This window comes from Lissotriton helveticus, chromosome 9 (genome assembly GCF_964261635.1).
Source record: "Lissotriton helveticus chromosome 9, aLisHel1.1, whole genome shotgun sequence".
Taxonomy (NCBI): domain Eukaryota; kingdom Metazoa; phylum Chordata; class Amphibia; order Caudata; family Salamandridae; genus Lissotriton; species Lissotriton helveticus.
The window spans coordinates 62,131,870-62,150,593 of record NC_136070.1 but is presented as its reverse complement, the minus strand read 5'-3'; the positions used below and the strand labels follow the sequence as shown (position 1 = coordinate 62,150,593).

The following is an 18,724-nucleotide window of genomic DNA, read 5'->3' as shown; positions in this document are numbered from 1 at the left end:
TGCCTGTGTCGCTCACACCTGCTACTTCACAAGCTATTTTTCCTGCTACTACTACTGTTCCTGATCTATCTGTTCCAACTGCTACTCTATTTTCTGCCTCTGCTAATATTATGACTCCGCTTTCTGTTCGTCGAAGAATCACTGATTCTGTCTCTAATATTCTATCTCCCTTCTATAAAACTCTGATTAAGACTCCTACCTCTGACTCTGTGCAGAGACGTAGTCAGCTTCCCAGTACTGAAGAAAGAGGAATATTAGATTCCACTGCTCTTAGATGGGTTTCGAAAGTTGGAAGATATAATGTACAAAATGTATTAGATACATTCATGCAATGGAACGAACCGACACAACGATATGTGTTCGATGAAATGTGTTTCCTTCTACGTGAGGAATTGGAAGAGGATGACCCTGAATCAAATCTAGGAGAATTAATTAATGTTCAGAAAGAGTTTGCTGCAGGTATGATAGTTGGACAAAATATAAAAGAAGCGATGGAACTGATTTTAAGTTATAGGAATGACTCATCCCTTCGTTCACCGAGAGAATTAGAGAAACGTAGTACGAAACGAAATCGTCAATATCCAATGAGAGAGGTTCCACCAATTTGGCGTGAAGCTGTGCAAGCTAATGCAAACCTTGGTATTGCAGCCGTTCCGGCCCAATTCCAGAGAGTATGGATACATATTCCATGGAAGCGAGCTGAAGTATTAGCAGTGAAACAGGCCTTGCCAGATCCGCGTAAAAATCCTGCAGGGTACTACAAAGAGTTGGCTCAAACAGTTGACGCTTGTGTATTGAATCTTGCTGACATAGATCTGCTATTTGGTAATGTAGTACCGCAACCAATTTGGGCTAAAATTCGTAAAGAGAATCATCCAGTTGCCCTAGGTGGTGACTGGGCAGCTATAATTGCAGCGGATGGTCAACAAATAGGTGGTTCCAAACCTGAACCTTTAATTGCTAATTTGCCTGGTAGAATAATCGATTTAATGAAAACCTTGATGCCAGCATTGCGCGTTAACTGGGACAAATTGTCCGCGTGCAAACAGAAGAAAGACGAAAGCGTCTCCGACTTTTTCACAAGATTCGAAGAGACTTTCGTGGATCATAGTGGTCAGGATATGAGCACAGAAGGAGGCCAGAGATTATTTGTTGATAAATTTGTGCACAATCTGTTGCCAGAACTTAGTGGTAAATTAAAGAATTCTGAAAGTGCGTGGGCTGTCTCTACGACTGCGCAAATACTTGCGACTGCTCAGTACTATGAAAATAGGGATAAAGAAGAGAAGGAAAAATCAGATAAAAAGACGAAAGATTTAAAAACTAAAGTACTTTTACAGCAAGCTTATCCGCCTCGCATGAATCAAACTAATATGCAGCAAGGGTCATATCAAAGAACGGATTATAATTTTCAAAGGCCACAATACCAATGGAATCAATGTGCTTATTGCAAAAAGGAAGGTCATTACAAAAGTGAATGTCCAGTTCGAACGCAAAATAATGCTGCGGCAGCTCAGAGAGGTCGTGGTAGTTCTATGCAAAACTCTAGAGGTCGAGGACGAGGTGCTATGCCTCCGCAGACGAGTGATCGCCCCTCTAATTATTTCGACCAGCGAAATGGACAATCTGCCCAACAGAATAGGTCTCCACAGTATCATGTCGAAGACTATTATGAAGCTAGTGAGGAAGTTCAGCAAAGTGAGTACTAGGACAGCCATGGACAAAGAGAGGGAGTAGTATCAGTTCCAGTAGATCAGAGTGGGCCTTATGTCGCAGTAGCAACATCAGGTATAGTCGAACCGTTTCTGTTGGATACTGGTGCAGCAAAAAGTTCTATCATACATGCGAAACTCCCTGGCGCACCTTTGTCTGGCTCAACAAACGTTTCAGTAGGTTTTTCGGGCGCCCCTGTTCACAACCCTGTTTCTGGTCCTTTGTCTATTTCTGTTGGACCACGTAAATTGAAAGCACCCCTGATTTTGACGACAGGTTGTAACGAAAATCTGCTTGGTTTAGACTTGTTAAAACGCCTGTACGCGACATTGTACTGTTCTCCAGCAGGAGTACAGCTTACGTTGGGTAAAAGAATAATCTCTCCGATGTACTTGTCGATGGATGCGCTCCCACCAGAGCTGCGTTCACTCCCTGATACTCTTTGGGCGACTGGTCCTAATGATGTAGGTCATTTGGAAATTCCACCCTATGTAGTAACTTTGAAAGCAAATGTTAAACTTCCACGAATTCCACAATACAGAATCTCTAATGAAGGTGAGCGTGCGCTCCTACTGATAGTACAAGACCTGATCAAGAAAGATGTTGTAGAAGAGACTAGAGGTAATGTCTGTAATAGTCCTGTACTGCCTATTTTGAAACGAACTGACCCTACAAAGCCTCCAGTATATAGGTTCGTAATTGATCTTAGAGAGGTTAATAAAATTGTGATCCCACAGTTTCCTGTGGTTCCAGACATTACTGCATTGTTAACGTTGATTCCTGCTACAGCAGCATGGTTTTCGGTTGTCGACTTGAAAAATGCCTTTTTCAGCATTCCGATAGCCGAGGAAAGCAGAGATATCTTCGGTTTCTCTCTAGGAGGACGAAGTTTTAGATTTAAACGCGCTCCACAAGGTTATTGTGAAAGCCCATCCATTTACAGTCAAGCATTAAAAAGCCAGTTAGATTCCTTCGTACTTCCTAGTGGTTCTGCTTTAGTACAGTATGTCGATGATCTTCTAGTGGCTGCCGATGACAAGGAAACTTGCAAAACAGCTACGATTTCTTTATTGCATCACTTGTCAGATTTGAATCACAAGGTGTCACCTTCAAAAATGCAATACTGCTGCCAAGAAGTGACCTACCTAGGTCATCTCTTGTCAAAGGAGGGAAGTAAGTTGACCCCAGAGAGAATAAAAGCAATTACACAGATGAACGTTCCTAGCACGCAGAGAGAAGTACGTGCCTTTTTAGGTATTACCTCATATTGTAGGCAATGGATCCCAAATTTTTCTCTTCTAGCAAAACCATTGGTAGCCTTGACTGGGAAAGGTGTTCCGAGTCCGGTACCATGGTCTGCTGAATGTCAGCAGAGTTTTTCTGAGTTACGAAATGCACTGTGTTCAGCACCTGTATTGGGTACACCCGACTACAGTAAGCCATTCACGCTCTATGTCCACGAGAGAGAAGGTTGTGCATTGAGTGTTTTGACGCAGAAATTTGGTGATAAACAACGCCCTTGTGCGTATTTTTCATCAACATTAGATCCAGTAGCTAGAGCATTGCCTAGTTGCTTGAGAGCTACAGCTGCAGCTGCAGCTTCCATTCGACAATCTGCTGGTTTAGTAATGAACAACATGCTAGTAGTTATGGTTCCTCATGCTGTGGATACACTCATGAACCGAACCAAGACGCAACACCTTACCAGTGCTAGATTATCAGGTTATGAACTGACACTGTTAGCTAGTCATATTCAGATCAAAAGATGCAATGTATTGAATCCAGCAACATTGTTGCCGACTAGCCAAGAGTCGAGTGATTCCGAACCACACGACTGTTGTTTCAAAACTGAGGAAGAAACAAAAGGACGAATCGATCTAAAAGACACTCCGTTGTCAGAACCAGATGGCACGTTGTATGTTGATGGGTCTTGCTTCAAATTGGAGAATGGTGATGTGACTGCTGCTTATGCAGTAACAACTTTGAGTACGATTGTGGAGACTGCAAGAGTGAGTCAGAATTCTGCCCAAGCTGCAGAATTGATCGCGCTAACAAGAGCGTGCGTTTTAGCTAAGGGAAAGAGAGTGAATGTGTTCACAGATAGTCAGTACGCGTTCGGCGTGGCCCATAGTTTTGGCCGTTTGTGGAAAGAAAGAGGTTTCATTACGTCCCATGGGACTAAGATTCAACATGGTCAGCTAGTTAATGACTTGTTGGAATCTCTAACCTTGCCGACTGAAGTTGCGATTGTGAAATGCAGTGCTCATAAAGCAATCACGGATGATGTTGGTCGTGGGAATGCTTTTGCTGATGAGATTGCAAAACAGACAGCTAGAAATATGATGAGTAGAATGTATGTTGCAACGTCTGCAAGATGGATTTCTGAGTCTGGAATGTGTGAGAACACAGTGGAAAGCGTGAAGGAAATTCAGAAAGAGGCGACTGAGGAGGAAAAACTTGCATGGAGAGAGAGCACGGGTAAATTGGACTCGAGTGGGTGTTGGATTGACTTGTCGGAACAACAGCGTTGGATGTTGCCTGATGCGTATGTGCTTGCAGTAGTAACGATGGCACATGGAACAGCACACATCAGTTCAAAAGGGATTTGTAAGATGTTGGCTCCGGTCTGGAAGAATGACGGGATTAGTAAGTGTGCAGAGAGAGTGGTGAGAAATTGTATGGTATGCTTGATGCATAATCCTGGCAAGGGAATCCCCACACCTGCAGGTCACTTCGCTCCTCCTTCCTGCCCCTTTGAGGTGATCCAGCTAGACTTCATTCACATGGATCGTTGCAATAATCTGAAATACGTCCTAGTGGTAGTTTGTGCTTTCTCCAGATGGATCGAAGCATACCCACTGAAGGACAATACTGCCTTATCCACTGCCAAAATTCTTCTTAAAGAATACTTCCCCAGATACGGAATGCCACGGATTGTATGGTCAGACAACGGAAGTGAGTTCGTAGGGAAAGTTATGCAGAGTGTGTGTGCCGGCCTAGGGATTAGACAGAAATTTCATAGTGCGAATCATCCCCAGTCCGCGGGTTTAGTCGAGGGTTATAATGGCACCCTTAAACTGAAACTCGCTAAGATACAAGCATCCACGGGTTTGTCCTGGCCAGACGCATTGCCTTTGGCTTTGTTATCAACAAGAGCAACTGTACATTCTAGAGTAGGGCTTAGTCCTTACGAAATAGTTTTTGGCCGTCCTGCAAATGTTTGGGGAGTACCTAGACCGAAAGAATTTAAGCAGCTGGAATACCCAATGTTAATTGATTACCTTTTCGACTTGACTGCTAAATTGAGTCTTATTCACCAACAGGTTTTCGATGCATTGCCAAAGCCACCGGAGAGTCCAGGCCATCAGCTGAAACCGGGTGATCAGGTGGTCATCAGAAATTTTGCAAGAACAAAAAATCTTCAGCCCAGATTCATTGGCCCTTTCCAAGTCCTGCTAGCAACGAGAACTGCTATTCGTGTGGCCGGAAGGAAAAATTGGATCCATACGACACATGCTAAACGTGTGCCTCTGCCACTTCCTTACGACAACTGGGTAAAGAAAGGAATCGGTGCCTCTGAAACGGAACAAGTCCCCAGGTTCATACCTTTCAGCGATGCAGAACTGATCACGGATTCACCAAATTCTGACTCTCCTCCTGAAACTGCTCTTTTGAACCCTGAACATTTGCCATCTGCACCAAAAGAACATTTGCCATCTGCGAACGTGAACATTGCAACGTTAGCTGAAAATACATTGTTTCCAGATCAGACAGCTCCTGCAAAACTGAGATACAACTTACGTTCTCGCAATATGGACAAATAAAGCAGGAAACTGCCTATTTTCAGATTTGAATTTGCTATACATTGCCTCCAGCCAGGAAGTTTGCTAATACTTTGTATTGTTTCTTTTTGTTTTAAAATTGCCTTGCCGTCTGGGTAGCCGTAGGGTCGTGGCTGTGTGCCTAGTTGAATCTGCGGGGGTCAGACACAAGGTCGATCTTTCTGTTAGTTCTGGGAACTCCCAGGGCTGATAGAGGCATTTTCATCTACGTACACATCATCAGTGGTCGCGAACGGTCGTAGAAGATGGAGCTTCCTGAGCTACAACGAGAAAATGTAATTTATGTTCGCAGAAATAGACTGTACAGAATACTACACAGCAAATGCTTTCTAATGCAATGTGCAGTTACATTTTTTATTGTTTTGATAACGTTGGTGGGTGGAATCGTCTTTGGTGTACATTTGATTTTTATGCCAGTAACTACAGTACCTTCCCTTGATCCTACTACTTCTACGGTTTCTTCTATGCATTCTTTTCACTCATTTCCTGAACACGAACAAGCTCGACGCTCAGAATTTATTAACAATACATTTGTACAGCTCTTGCATCAACACCAACTGATAGTTAATACTACAGACTGCTGGGTGTGTGGCTTGATACCTCACACTATGGATAAAGGCATTCCCTATCTAGTCTTGCCTTTCAGCTATAATGGATCATTTCAGGCCTTTCAGACCATTTTTTCATATGCCCTTGAGACCTATCCTCCGCGTCCACCACGGTCCACTAAATACAACTCAGCCAACAAAGCTTTAGTCCAGGGAATTATTGATATGATTAAAGACGTCAATAATACTCCATCTTATCCTAGAGATGAATTACTGGTGTATTTGAGTTGGAACTCTACAGAGTATCGCCTTAGTTTGGGAGAAAGCAAGCGTAAAAGCTCCACTTCAGTTTGGGTCGTGCCTCACCGAGGTCAGGTCTGTTTGCAAGGAAATGGGAGAAATCCGAGAGCTCAGCTAGGGAGGAGTGAGTGCGTTGAGACTTACGTATTTCCGTCTAACTCCTCCCCTGCCTTTCTGACTGCTAGGGGTACCTACTTCATTTGTCAGGACAGAGCATATACATGGCTGCCTGCTGACTTTTCAGGTTCATGTTATATTGCTCGATTGTTACCCCCGACATACACTGCTTCTTCAGATTATCACAAAACCAGAGTAGCAAGAGGTGTCTTCAGCAAGGAAGATACCGCTGGTCAAGAAGCTGGAGACTTTTTCAAAGGTTTCCTTCCGTTTTGGGGGCCTATGGCCAATAGTAGAAATCTTCGTCAACTAACACGGGTAGTTGAATCTACTATTACAGAAACTGCTGGTGCCCTTAGTAACTTAACAGCTGAGCTTCAGGCGGATCGTCTCATGACGTTGCAGAACCGTATGGTTCTAGACGTAATACTTGCAGATCGAGGTGGGGTATGCAGAATGATCCAATCGAGCTGCTGTGTCTTTATTCCAAATAATGCTCCAACAGTCTATGAAGCAATCTCTAAGCTACATAAGATTTCCGACTCTGTACACGTAGATAAGGGAAACTGGTCCTTCATGGAGTGGTTTTTGACTCTGGTATCAGCGTGGGGATGGAAGGTTCTGATGGTCATTGGTGTCATCCTAGTATTTCTGTTCTCGTGCTGTCTTATTATCCAATGTGGTCCCGCTCTGTGTAGCCTCTGTGCTGCAACCTGTTTCAGAAAACCACCTGCATTAGGAGAAAAGGCACGAGACAGGATGATGATACAACAACATGTCACTGACCTAATGAGCATAGAATTAGACTCTGACTCTGATATAGACTGAGTAATTGCCTATGTAAGGGCAAAAGGAGGGTCTGAGGTTCCGTGACGATTTTACTCGTGTTTGTAATCATTGTCGTAAATACATAATTTTGGTATCAGTGAACCGCAAATGATCCATTTAGTATATCCTGGTGTTTTCGCTATGCTACGAGCAAGAGCACTCCTGTTACCAACACATTTGTGATTTACCCATGGCATCCATCTTAGAACGCGGAAGCCATTTTGTATTCCTTGCCCTCACATAGTCAATGGACACGCAATGACTTCTTTTTGTTTAAGGACACGTAGGCCTTAACCGGCGATTCACCTTGCTAGTGACACGTGCACCTTAGGCCAGCAACGCTGTGGCAGCATGACTCGGCAAGAACTGCCTCCCCAGCCTGAGGCCAGTCCTGCTATACTGGTTCTTGTGTTCGTTGGCCTGATCATGATTAGGCGGCCGAAGCTGGTAACCGTGCCCATTTACGACCCACAAACATTTCTTATCCTGTCTTTCTATCTTCTGCACCTGGCTCTGCTCCTTTCCTTCTGGGCCTTTATTAGGGGGAGGTAACGAAATTTACGATGAGGCGGTCCGGGTCTTGAATGAAGAATTGACATGGGATTATGATGGACTAGTGGGAACCCCTCATTTGTAATGTTTTGACATCAGATACTGTTGACGATTCCTGTGCAACGCCAAATATTTATTGTTTAAGACACGAATGTTTAGAACTGTGGTAACATGTAAAGAATTTGCCTGAAGCCCAATATTTAGTATATAAGGAGCAACCCTCTTTGTACAAATCGAACAGGCTCCTAGATACTGCCCATGTGTAGTTTCTGTGACTTCTGTGTCCCTGCAGTAATAAACCTTTGGTCTTTGACGCCACCATCGAGAAGCCCGTGTTTCTGTTTGTTTGTGCACCAAGACAGGTGGAACTCCGGGGTCTTCGGGTGTTATCCCTGACACCTCTGGACGGAACCAAAAAGTCCAGAACTCCACCTCTGCACTCTGCTGTCCTTCTTGGTGCAGTCTATCCCGGAGAGAGGAGATCTTACCCAACCCTCTGCACTCTGCTGTCCTTCTTGGTGCAGTCTATCCTGGAGAGGGGATCTTACCCAACCCTCTGCACTCTGCTGTCCTTCTTGGTGCAGTCTATCCTGGAGAGAGGATCCTACCCAACCCTCTGCACTCTGCTGTCCTTCCTGGTGCAGTCTATCCTGGAGAGAGGATCCTACCCAACCCTCTGCACTCTGCTGTCCTTCTTGGTGCAGTCTATCCTGGAGAGAGGATCTTACCCAACCCTCTGCACTCTGCTGTCCTTCTTGGTGCAGTCTATCCTGGAGAGGAGATCTTACCCAACCCTCTGCACTCTGCTGTCCTTCTTGGTGCAGTCGATCCCGGAGAGGAGATCTTACCCAACCCTCTGCACTCTGCTGTCCTTCTTGGGGCAGTCTATCCTGGAGAGAGGATCTTACCCAACCCTCTGCACTCTGCTGTCCTTCTTGGTGCAGTCTATCCCGGAGAGAGGATCTTACCCAACCCTCTGCACTCTGCTGTCCTTCTTGGGGCAGTCTATCCTGGAGAGGAGATCTTACCCAACCCTCTGCACTCTGCTGTCCTTCTTGGTGCAGTCTACCCTGGGGAGGGGATCTTACCCAACCCTCTGCACTCTGCTGTCCTTCTTGGTGCAGTCTATCCCGGAGAGGAGATCTTACCCAACCCTCTGCACTCTGCTGTCCTTCTTGGGTCAGTCTATCCTGGAGAGGGGATCTTACCCAACCCTCTGCACTCTGCTGTCCTTCTTGGTGCAGTCGATCCCAGAGAGGGGATCTTACCCAACCCTCTGCACTCTGCTGTCCTTCTTGGTGCAGTCTATCCCGGAGAGATCTTACCCAACCCTCTGCACTCTGCAGTCCTTCTTGGTGCAGTCTATCCTGGAGAGAGGATCTTACCCAACCCTCTGCACTCTGCTGTCCTTCTTGGTGCAATCTATCCTGGAGAGAGGATCTTACCCAACCCTCTGCACTCTGCTGTCCTTCTTGGTGCAGTCTACCCTGGGGAGGGGATCTTACCCAACCCTCTGCACTCTGCTGTCCTTCTTGGTGCAGTCTACCCTGGGGAGGGGATCTTACCCAACCCTCTGCACTCTGCTGTCCTTCTTGGTGCAGTCTACCCTGGGGAGGGGATCTTACCCAACCCTCTGCACTCTGCTGTCCTTCTTGGTGCAGTCTATCCTGGGGAGGGGATCTTACCCAACCCTCTGCACTCTGCTGTCCTTCTTGGTGCAGTCTATCCTGGAGAGGGGATCTTACCCAACCCTCTGCACTCTGCTGTCCTTCTTGGTGCAGTCGATCCCGGAGAGGAGATCTTACCCAACCCTCTGCACTCTGCTGTCCTTCTTGGTGCAGTCTACCCTGGAGAGGGGATCTTACCCAACCCTCTGCACTCTGCAGTCCTTCTTGGTGCAGTCTATCCTGGAGAGAGGATCTTACCCAACCCTCTGCACTCTGCAGTCCTTCTTGGTGCAGTCTATCCTGGAGAGAGGATCTTACCCAACCCTCTGCACTCTGCAGTCCTTCTTGGTGCAATCTATCCTGGAGAGAGGATCTTACCCAACCCTCTGCACTCTGCTGTCCTTCTTGGTGCAGTCGATCCCGGAGAGAGGATCTTACCCAACCCTCTGCACTCTGCTGTCCTTCTTGGTGTAGTCTATCCTGGAGAGAGGATCTTACCCAACCCTCTGCACTCTGCTGTCCTTCTTGGTGCAGTCTATCCTGGAGAGAGGATCTTACCCAACCCTCTGCACTCTGCTGTCCTTCTTGGTGCAGTCTATCCTGGAGAGAGGATCTTACCCAACCCTCTGCACTCTGCTGTCCTTCTTGGTACAGTCTATCCTGGAGAGAGGATCTTACCCAACCCTCTGCACTCTGCTGTCCTTCTTGGTGCAGTCTATCCTGGGGAGGGGATCTTACCCAACCCTCTGCACTCTGCTGTCCTTCTTGGTGCAGTCTATCCTGGAGAGGGGATCTTACCCAACCCTCTGCACTCTGCTGTCCTTCTTGGTGCAGTCTATCCCGGAGAGGAGATCTTACCCAACCCTCTGCACTCTGCTGTCCTTCCTGGTGCAGTCTATCCTGGAGAGGGGATCTTACCCAACCCTCTGCACTCTGCTGTCCTTCTTGGTGCAGTCTATCCTGGAGAGGGGATCTTACCCAACCCTCTGCACTCTGCTGTCCTTCTTGGTGCAGTCTATCCCGGAGAGATCTTACCCAACCCTCTGCACTCTGCAGTCCTTCTTGGGTCAGTCTATCCTGGAGAGGGGATCTTACCCAACCCTCTGCACTCTGCTGTCCTTCTTGGTGCAGTCTACCCTGGAGAGATCTTACCCAACCCTCTGCACTCTGCTGTCCTTCTTGGTGCAGTCTATCCTGGAGAGATCTCACCCAACCCTCTGCACTCTGCTGTCCTTCTTGGTGCAGTCTATCCTGGAGAGGGGATCTTACCCAACCCTCTGCACTCTGCTGTCCTTCTTGGTGTAGTCTATCCTGGAGAGAGGATCTTACCCAACCCTCTGCACTCTGCTGTCCTTCTTGGTGCAGTCTATCCTGGAGAGAGGATCTTACCCAACCCTCTGCACTCTGCAGTCCTTCTTGGTGCAGTCTATCCTGGAGAGTGGATCTTACCCAACCCTCTGCACTCTGCTGTCCTTCTTGGTGCAGTCTATCCCGGAGAGGAGATCTTACCCAACCCTCTGCACTCTGCTGTCCTTCTTGGTGCAGTCTATCCCGGAGAGGAGATCTTACCCAACCCTCTGCACTCTGCTGTCCTTCTTGGGGCAGTCTATCGTGGAGAGAGGATCTTACCCAACCCTCTGCACTCTGCTGTCCTTCTTGGTGCAGTCTATCCTGGAGAGAGGATCTTACCCAACCCTCTGCACTCTGCAGTCCTTCTTGGTGCAGTCTATCCTGGAGAGGGGATCTTACCCAACCCTCTGCACTCTGCTGTCCTTCTTGGTGCAGTCTATCCCGGAGAGGAGATCTTACCCAACCCTCTGCACTCTGCTGTCCTTCTTGGTGCAGTCTATCCCGGAGAGGAGATCTTACCCAACCCTCTGCACTCTGCTGTCCTTCTTGGGGCAGTCTATCGTGGAGAGAGGATCTTACCCAACCCTCTGCACTCTGCTGTCCTTCTTGGGGCAGTCTATCCTGGAGAGGGGATCTTACCCAACCCTCTGCACTCTGCTGTCCTTCTTGGTGCAGTCTATCCTGGAGAGAGGATCTTACCCAACCCTCTGCACTCTGCAGTCCTTCTTGGTGCAGTCTATCCTGGAGAGAGGATCTTACCCAACCCTCTGCACTCTGCAGTCCTTCTTGGTGCAGTCTATCGTGGAGAGAGGATCTTACCCAACCCTCTGCACTCTGCAGTCCTTCTTGGTGCAGTCTATCCTGGAGAGGGGATCTTACCCAACCCTCTGCACTCTGCAGTCCTTCTTGGTGCAGTCTATCCCGGAGAGAGGATCTTACCCAACCCTCTGCACTCTGCTGTCCTTCTTGGTGCAGTCTATCGTGGAGAGAGGATCTTACCCAACCCTCTGCACTCTGCAGTCCTTCTTGGTGCAGTCTCTCCTGGAGAGGGGATCTTACCCAACCCTCTGCACTCTGCTGTCCTTCTTGGGGCAGTCTATCCTGGAGAGGAGATCTTACCCAACCCTCTGCACTCTGCTGTCCTTCTTGGTGCAGTCTATCCTGGAGAGAGGATCTTACCCAACCCTCTGCACTCTGCTGTCCTTCTTGGTGCAGTCTATCCTGGAGAGGGGATCTTACCCAACCCTCTGCACTCTGCAGTCCTTCTTGGTGCAGTCTATCCTGGAGAGAGGATCTTACCCAACCCTCTGCACTCTGCTGTCCTTCTTGGTGTAGTCTATCGTGGAGAGGGGATCTTACCCAACCCTCTGCACTCTGCTGTCCTTCTTGGTGCAGTCTACCCTGGAGAGAGGATCTTACCCAACCCTCTGCACTCTGCTGTCCTTCTTGGGTCAGTCTATCCTGGAGAGGGGATCTTACCCAACCCTCTGCACTCTGCTGTCCTTCTTGGTGCAGTCTATCCTGGAGAGGGGATCCTACCCATGCACTTTGTTGTACTTCCGTCAATAGTCTATGCAGTTCAGAACGTTCTCACCCCATTCTCTTTATGGTACATTCCTGTAGCGGTCCCTACTGCTGATGAGATGTTACCAGGCACTTTGTATAGTTGCAGCAGACTGCTGCTGATTGCTGGGTTTCATTGGAGCAGTCGCTTGAGAAGAGATGTCACAGGCACCTTATGTTTCCAATTGTTGCTCTGTCTCCTGGTGATAGATGTCACCCCATTTGCTTCACGGGGCTTCACTACCTTGGACGCTGCTTCCAATAGATGCTACCCCAGTCCATTTGCTGTGCATCACAATAGTTGCCTCTCTTTCCAAAATGAAAGTCAGAAAGGGAGGGCATCCACCCTTCTCAGGAAACCCCTCGAGCCCACCATTCCTGGCTCCTTGCTTAGTCCTGCACCCTTGCTGGAAGTACATGTCCCTGAGTGCTTCATTCTGCTGCTGCTAAGACTATGAGATGCCTGATCCTGGGCAGATACACCCAACCCAAACCAGCTTAATGAAAGCTAGATTTCTGGAGACAAAAGAGTCCAATTCCACATTACTAGAAAAACAAGAAACTAACCTTCTTTGAGGCATCCGTAGCATCAGACGCAGAGACGTCTTTTGAGAGGGTCTCCTGGAAGTTTCCAAGAGGTTTTAACAATATACCTGATTACCCCATCTTAGCTCAGTATCACAGATCTAGGGACAGAGGTGGAGTGAATGGAATTACCTTTGATTATGAATAGGGCTCCCGGCTTTCTGTTGTTACTGATTTTTACGGATAAATACTGACAGAAAACTATGTCTTTTCCTGTCTGTATTCATTTTTAAATACAGAAAAATATGGAAAATAGGGCTTGTTTGGAGGATTCTTTTCTGCAGTCAATCAAGAATGCCAGGTAGGAGCTGCACAGATTTAGAGGTGGGGAGATGAAAAAATTCAAAAGATGTGTTAATTAAGTGCAGATCTACAGTTATTGATGCTATTCTACAATGCAAGTGTTTTCTGATAAAGCTATTGCACTGTATACCGCTGAAACCATTAGGACATTCAAATGCCAGTATACATTCAACATTTGAATAAATGTGGAAAAATACTCATTGCAGATTTATCTATACTGTAAACACAAATTAGAAAGGGATAAATGTAAAAAAAAAAAGCAAAAAAAATATGGATAAATACAGACAGAAATATTGGAAATACAACCATAAAACTGGGAGCCCTAATTATGAACAAGACAAAGGTGATCACTGTCCACCTTGCGTTTTTTTATCCTATCTCCTTACTTAAGACAAAATATGCACACTAAAGGGATTCAAATAAGTACAAATGATTTGAAATGGCTGCAAACGTTTCATTCATAACCAAAAGTTGCTAGTAGTTCTGCAGACACTAAAAAATATTGTGATATGTCATGTTACTCCTTAAACTCTCAAAAGTCGGGGCTCAAATCTCTGAACCTACTTTGCAAGAAAGGAATAACAGATGAATCTGATATTAAATGCATTATTTTGTATGGATAATCCAGAGGAAACAAGAGCAATAAAAAAGTTAACAACGCTACACAGAAGACTGTATATATTACTGCAAAATTGTTCTCTAAGTACCGATTATGATGGGTCAGAATAGAGGCTAAAAAGATGATTGTTGCTCACATTGTCAAAAACATTCTTCAATTCCCACTAAGGGATCAGCTTTTTCCTACCCCTGAACAAACTATCTGTGGGCCTGATTCACAGAACTAACTTAAGACAAAATCCTAAACGTACTACTTTTGGTATTCACAGAAGGCATTTAGTAGTAGTAAAGTTAGAATTTTGTCTTAAGTTTGACTTAAGACAAACTTAAGACAGACTTAAGACGGACTTAAGACAGACTTAAGAAAAACTTAAGACAGACTTAAGATAGACTTAAGTTAGGATTTTGTCTTCAGTTGGGCCCGATTCACAGAATTAACTTAAGACAAAATCCTAAACTTACTACTTTTGGTATTCACAGAAGTTAGGATTTTGTCTTAAGTTTGTCATAAGAAAAACTTAAGACAGACCCTTGATGGACACCATAGAAGTCACTTCTTGGTTGGGAAATGCAATACATTTTTGCAATTACCATGATATTTAAGGCATACCAGTAGACATATTGTACTTACACCTATAAGAAATGTACTACAACATGGACGCTCACAGTCACCTTCTTTGAAAGGGAGCCCAGTGAAAAGAGTCCTCCACTTGATTTGCTATCTTTTATGTGTGCTGCTCCACATGCACAGAACAAGAATAATTTGGATGTGCCAAAACAGACATAGACCTTCGCCCGATAGAGACCGCATCCCAATGCTTGAACAGTGAAATGAGCAGGAGAACATGGGGCTGGTGAGGGGATGTTAGTACCAGGGGAGGGAAATAACCCTTTCCATGGGCAATCCAGGATCCTGCACTTCTGGAATCATCTTTGGTGAACACAAATTGCAAAGCATTAGGTTGGTCTGTGGGGCTATCAAATCATTGTCAGGCACTGTTCAAGGTAGGTCAAGCAGAGAGGGATCCATGACAGATTTTCAGGATATTCAGATACGATGATGCATTTGTATTCGATGACAGTAAATGGAACTCATTCACATCATCAGTGGTCATCCTGAAAATGTGTCAAGGATCAGCACATATGGATCTACCGCTTGTCCCCATAGATAATGTGTAGCATTTCAAGAGAAACAATGTAAATAAAAAAAGAGACGTCAAGCCTACCTGTCTGTTTGTGTCTTTCATGTTTATCCATCGCTTACGCCCTTTGTTTTGTTTTCACTTCCAGGAAACTTCATGGTCTTGTGGTCCACGTGCAGGACGTCGGTCTTCAAGTCTGTGACGAACAGATTCATCAAGAACCTGGCGTGCGCGGGCATCTGCGCCAGCCTCGTCTGTGTGCCTTTCGACATCGTCCTCAGCGCCAGTCCGGGCTGCTGCTGGTGGGTCTACAGCCTGATCTTCTGCAAGGTCATTAAGTTCCTCCACAAGATCTTCTGCTCGGTGACCACCCTCAGCTTCACGGCCATCGCGCTGGACAGGTACGCTTAAGATCAAAGATAAGGTGTGGCGCCTGCATCAGTTCCATTGTAGCCAGTGGTTCAGGATGGTGAGTGGAGCAAAAAGCTAAAACCCCTCAAAATGTTGGAGCCAAAGGGTGAAAGTTATCATAAACTTCAATCTGTTTAAAGTTTCAATCCAGGATTTAGAGTATTGAAGACAGTTTTAGGTCGGCTACCCTACCAGTTGGTGGGTTATCACTGCCTCAGTCCCTCCTTCCCCCCTATTCTCTCTCCTAAAGTGGGACCCACTGACTGATCCACTGTCCATATTTTGTCAAAATTGAATAGCAGACATCCCACCTAGCTATCTCCTTCTATATTTTGTTGGTATGGAAGTTGCCTACTCCCAAAAGTTCCAGCATGAAATAATTGTGACTTGGAGTAAAGGAGAAGGACTTACAAACTTTTAGGCATCGAATTTTATGAGTTTCCCGCCGAAGAACTGAAGCTCTGATTGTTGCAGACGCTTCGTCTGTGATTTTTAGATTCGTACTAGTTCGCAAACATGATGCGAAAGGTGCTTTGGTATCTCATTTAGGGATTGGTGATAAAAAACAAAACATGCTTTCCATGGATGGTGATTTTAGTGGTTCATTCCAGGTTCCTAGTGAGTCAGTCGTCAATGGGAGGTTCCAGGATAACTCTTTATTTCCCACCCTGAAGTCCCCAGGCATCAGAAAAGCCTGTGTTTGCGAAGCCTTCTTCCTCAAAGGTACATGTTATCATGTGGTGTCTCTACTGGTGCTTGTTGCTATCCCTGTGTCCAAGTTTAAAGGTAAAGCTTGGTGGATTTTTAGTGCACCCGGTGCTGCCCAGGTGGCATGTTGCCACTTGAATTACCTGCCTGGGGGGATCTGTACTCTGCCTCTTTGGCATGCCAAGCCTACGGTGTTGTATATCAGAGTTGGGCTTGTCATAGTTTACTTAATTATAGATGATCTTACATTTCCTGGAGCATTTTCTTTTTTTCCGTTTGGGTATTTCATGTGGAAACCTAACTCGAAGAAGCAGCAGACAGCTTTACAAAGAACCTATGTATGAGAGCAGGAGAACCAGGAACATAAAATCATGTACATAGAGTGTATGTACTGCATGTGTGTTGTGTGGGGTCTGGTTCAGCCAAGGTAATTTAACCCAGGAAGTGATGGGCAAAGGCCTTACGCGCATACAGGAAGTGACGCTAACAGTGTGTGTTTACTCGCTGTGATTGCCAATATATGGCCTCCTTCAAGCCAAATCCAATCCCACAGTTTCTTTCCTTAATATTGTGGAGGAGGCAGAGGTGGTACCCGGCCGGATATGCAGTGCTTAATTTGAGCCGGAGCTTTCCGGTGCTGAGCACCGGCACTTAATTGGTTTCCTGTGCTCAGCACCGTCACCTAATTGTCAACACCACACTTAGGACAGTCTGCCACAAGGTGGTGCTGTTTAAGTAATTTAGAGATGAGCAGTATAACAGTTGTTTAGGAAAACAATATACATAAAAAAATTACTGATACCTGCTTCCCCAGCCATTCCTTTAGCTTTGGGGACCTGGAATAATCGGAATTGTCGCATTTACATGTGAGAGAGATGGTTAATAGTTGTTTTGGCAGCGATGACAGGGGCGCTGGGTGGTGCAAGCTGCAGTGGCCTCCTGGTCAGAGCCCTTGCACTTAATATTTTACAAATTAAGCTACTTGTTAATTCTTCATTGGGATGAAGGGGCTGGGTGTAGAGTGACAGGGAGTGAAAGAAAGACCCTGATAGGGAGAGAGAGAGAGAGAGAGAGAGAGAGAGAGAGATAGGTAGAAATAGAGAGTGTGTGTGTGTTTGTGTGTGTGTGCACAGGTGTGTGTGCACATGTGTGTGTGCGTGTGCGCACATGTGTGTGACTGCATATGTGTATGTGCGCACTCATCTGTGCACATTCCTTTATGTGCCTGCCATTATCTGCATGTGTCTCTGTGTGCATTCATGTGTGTACATGCCTGTGTGCATGCTTGCATGTATGTGCCTCTGTGTCTATACAGGGGCCACCATCCCTGGCATCTGGTACCCACCACTCCTATCATTTTATTGGCCACCCACATACAGCATGCATCATGACCCTTGCATAAGATGACCTGCTTGGCATGTTGTATGCATTCTAGCCATTATGATGACTTAGTATAAGTTGCTCTCCTTCTTCAGCATTTCGTGACAAGCTGGACATTATAGTATCCCTGGCAACCGTTCACCCTTGTTGGATTGTTATGAACATTTTGGGCACAATGGAGCCTCTGGTATAAGTTGACTTTCCTTCGGATTGTCGAGGGAATTTTAGCCATTATTATGCCCCTCACTTATGGTGGTCTTGAGTTCTATATGGTGGGCATTCTCAGCAATAGGATGGCCCTGGTTTGCGATGCCTCTCTTTGGAATGTCATGGTCATTCTAGATATTATAGGAGCCTTGACATGTGGCAGTATGGTGGATCTTCTTCGTTTGTTATGTGCATTCTAAATACTATGGTGATCCTGGCATAAGGCGGCCATCGTTGCATCTTTTGGTTAATTTAGACAATAAGATGGCTCTGGCATAAGATGGAATATTTTGCATTATACTGTGTCAACAATATCCGAAGTATCGGATAGAGAACCTAGCTGTGAAAGTAGATCACCATCAATAATAGATGTGACCTCGAAAAAGGGGCAGGATATCCTTTTTCTTGAGTCCCCTCACTCCCCGGAGTTTCCTCACGGTGACATGCTTCATCATTGGGGCCATCCCAACCCTCTACGGGTTGAGGCGTGCTGCGACTTGTGAACTACGTAGGAGCACTTGTAAGTGAGGACTATGTGTGGTGCTCACAAGAAAAAGGATATCCTCCCCCTTTTTCAAGGTCACATCTATTATTGATGGTGATCACTGGCGTAGCTAGGCGGGGGTGAGGGGGGCGGTCCGCCCCAGGCGGCACCATGTTTGAGGCGGCCACGGCTGCAATGTTTCTATTGTAGTGAGATACTCCCACCCCGGAGTCCCGAGTTCGCATGCGCATTACTGCCATCGACCTTACAGGAGTCAGTGCTCATGGTTGACTATGTGATCGCATCGGAGACAGACACACTAGTCTAAGGTGGGGGATGAGTCACAGGTCCCCCATTGCCCTGCTGAACTCAGCTGCTGCTCGCAGTGCGAGCGGGCAGCATTTTA

The 18,724-nt window shown here is 46.2% G+C and overlaps 1 protein-coding gene across 1 annotated transcript in view; it reads left to right on the top strand.

Annotated features, from left to right (window-relative positions):
* The window catches only part of GPR176 (G protein-coupled receptor 176), a 306,084-nt gene that overhangs the window by 275,796 nt on the left and 11,564 nt on the right, over window positions 1–18,724 (top strand). Inside the window, exon 2 of the mRNA XM_078661980.1 lies at window positions 15,277–15,529. Within this exon, the coding sequence (XP_078518106.1) occupies window positions 15,277–15,529 (253 nt within the window). The remainder of the gene's footprint in view (window positions 1–15,276; window positions 15,530–18,724) is intronic.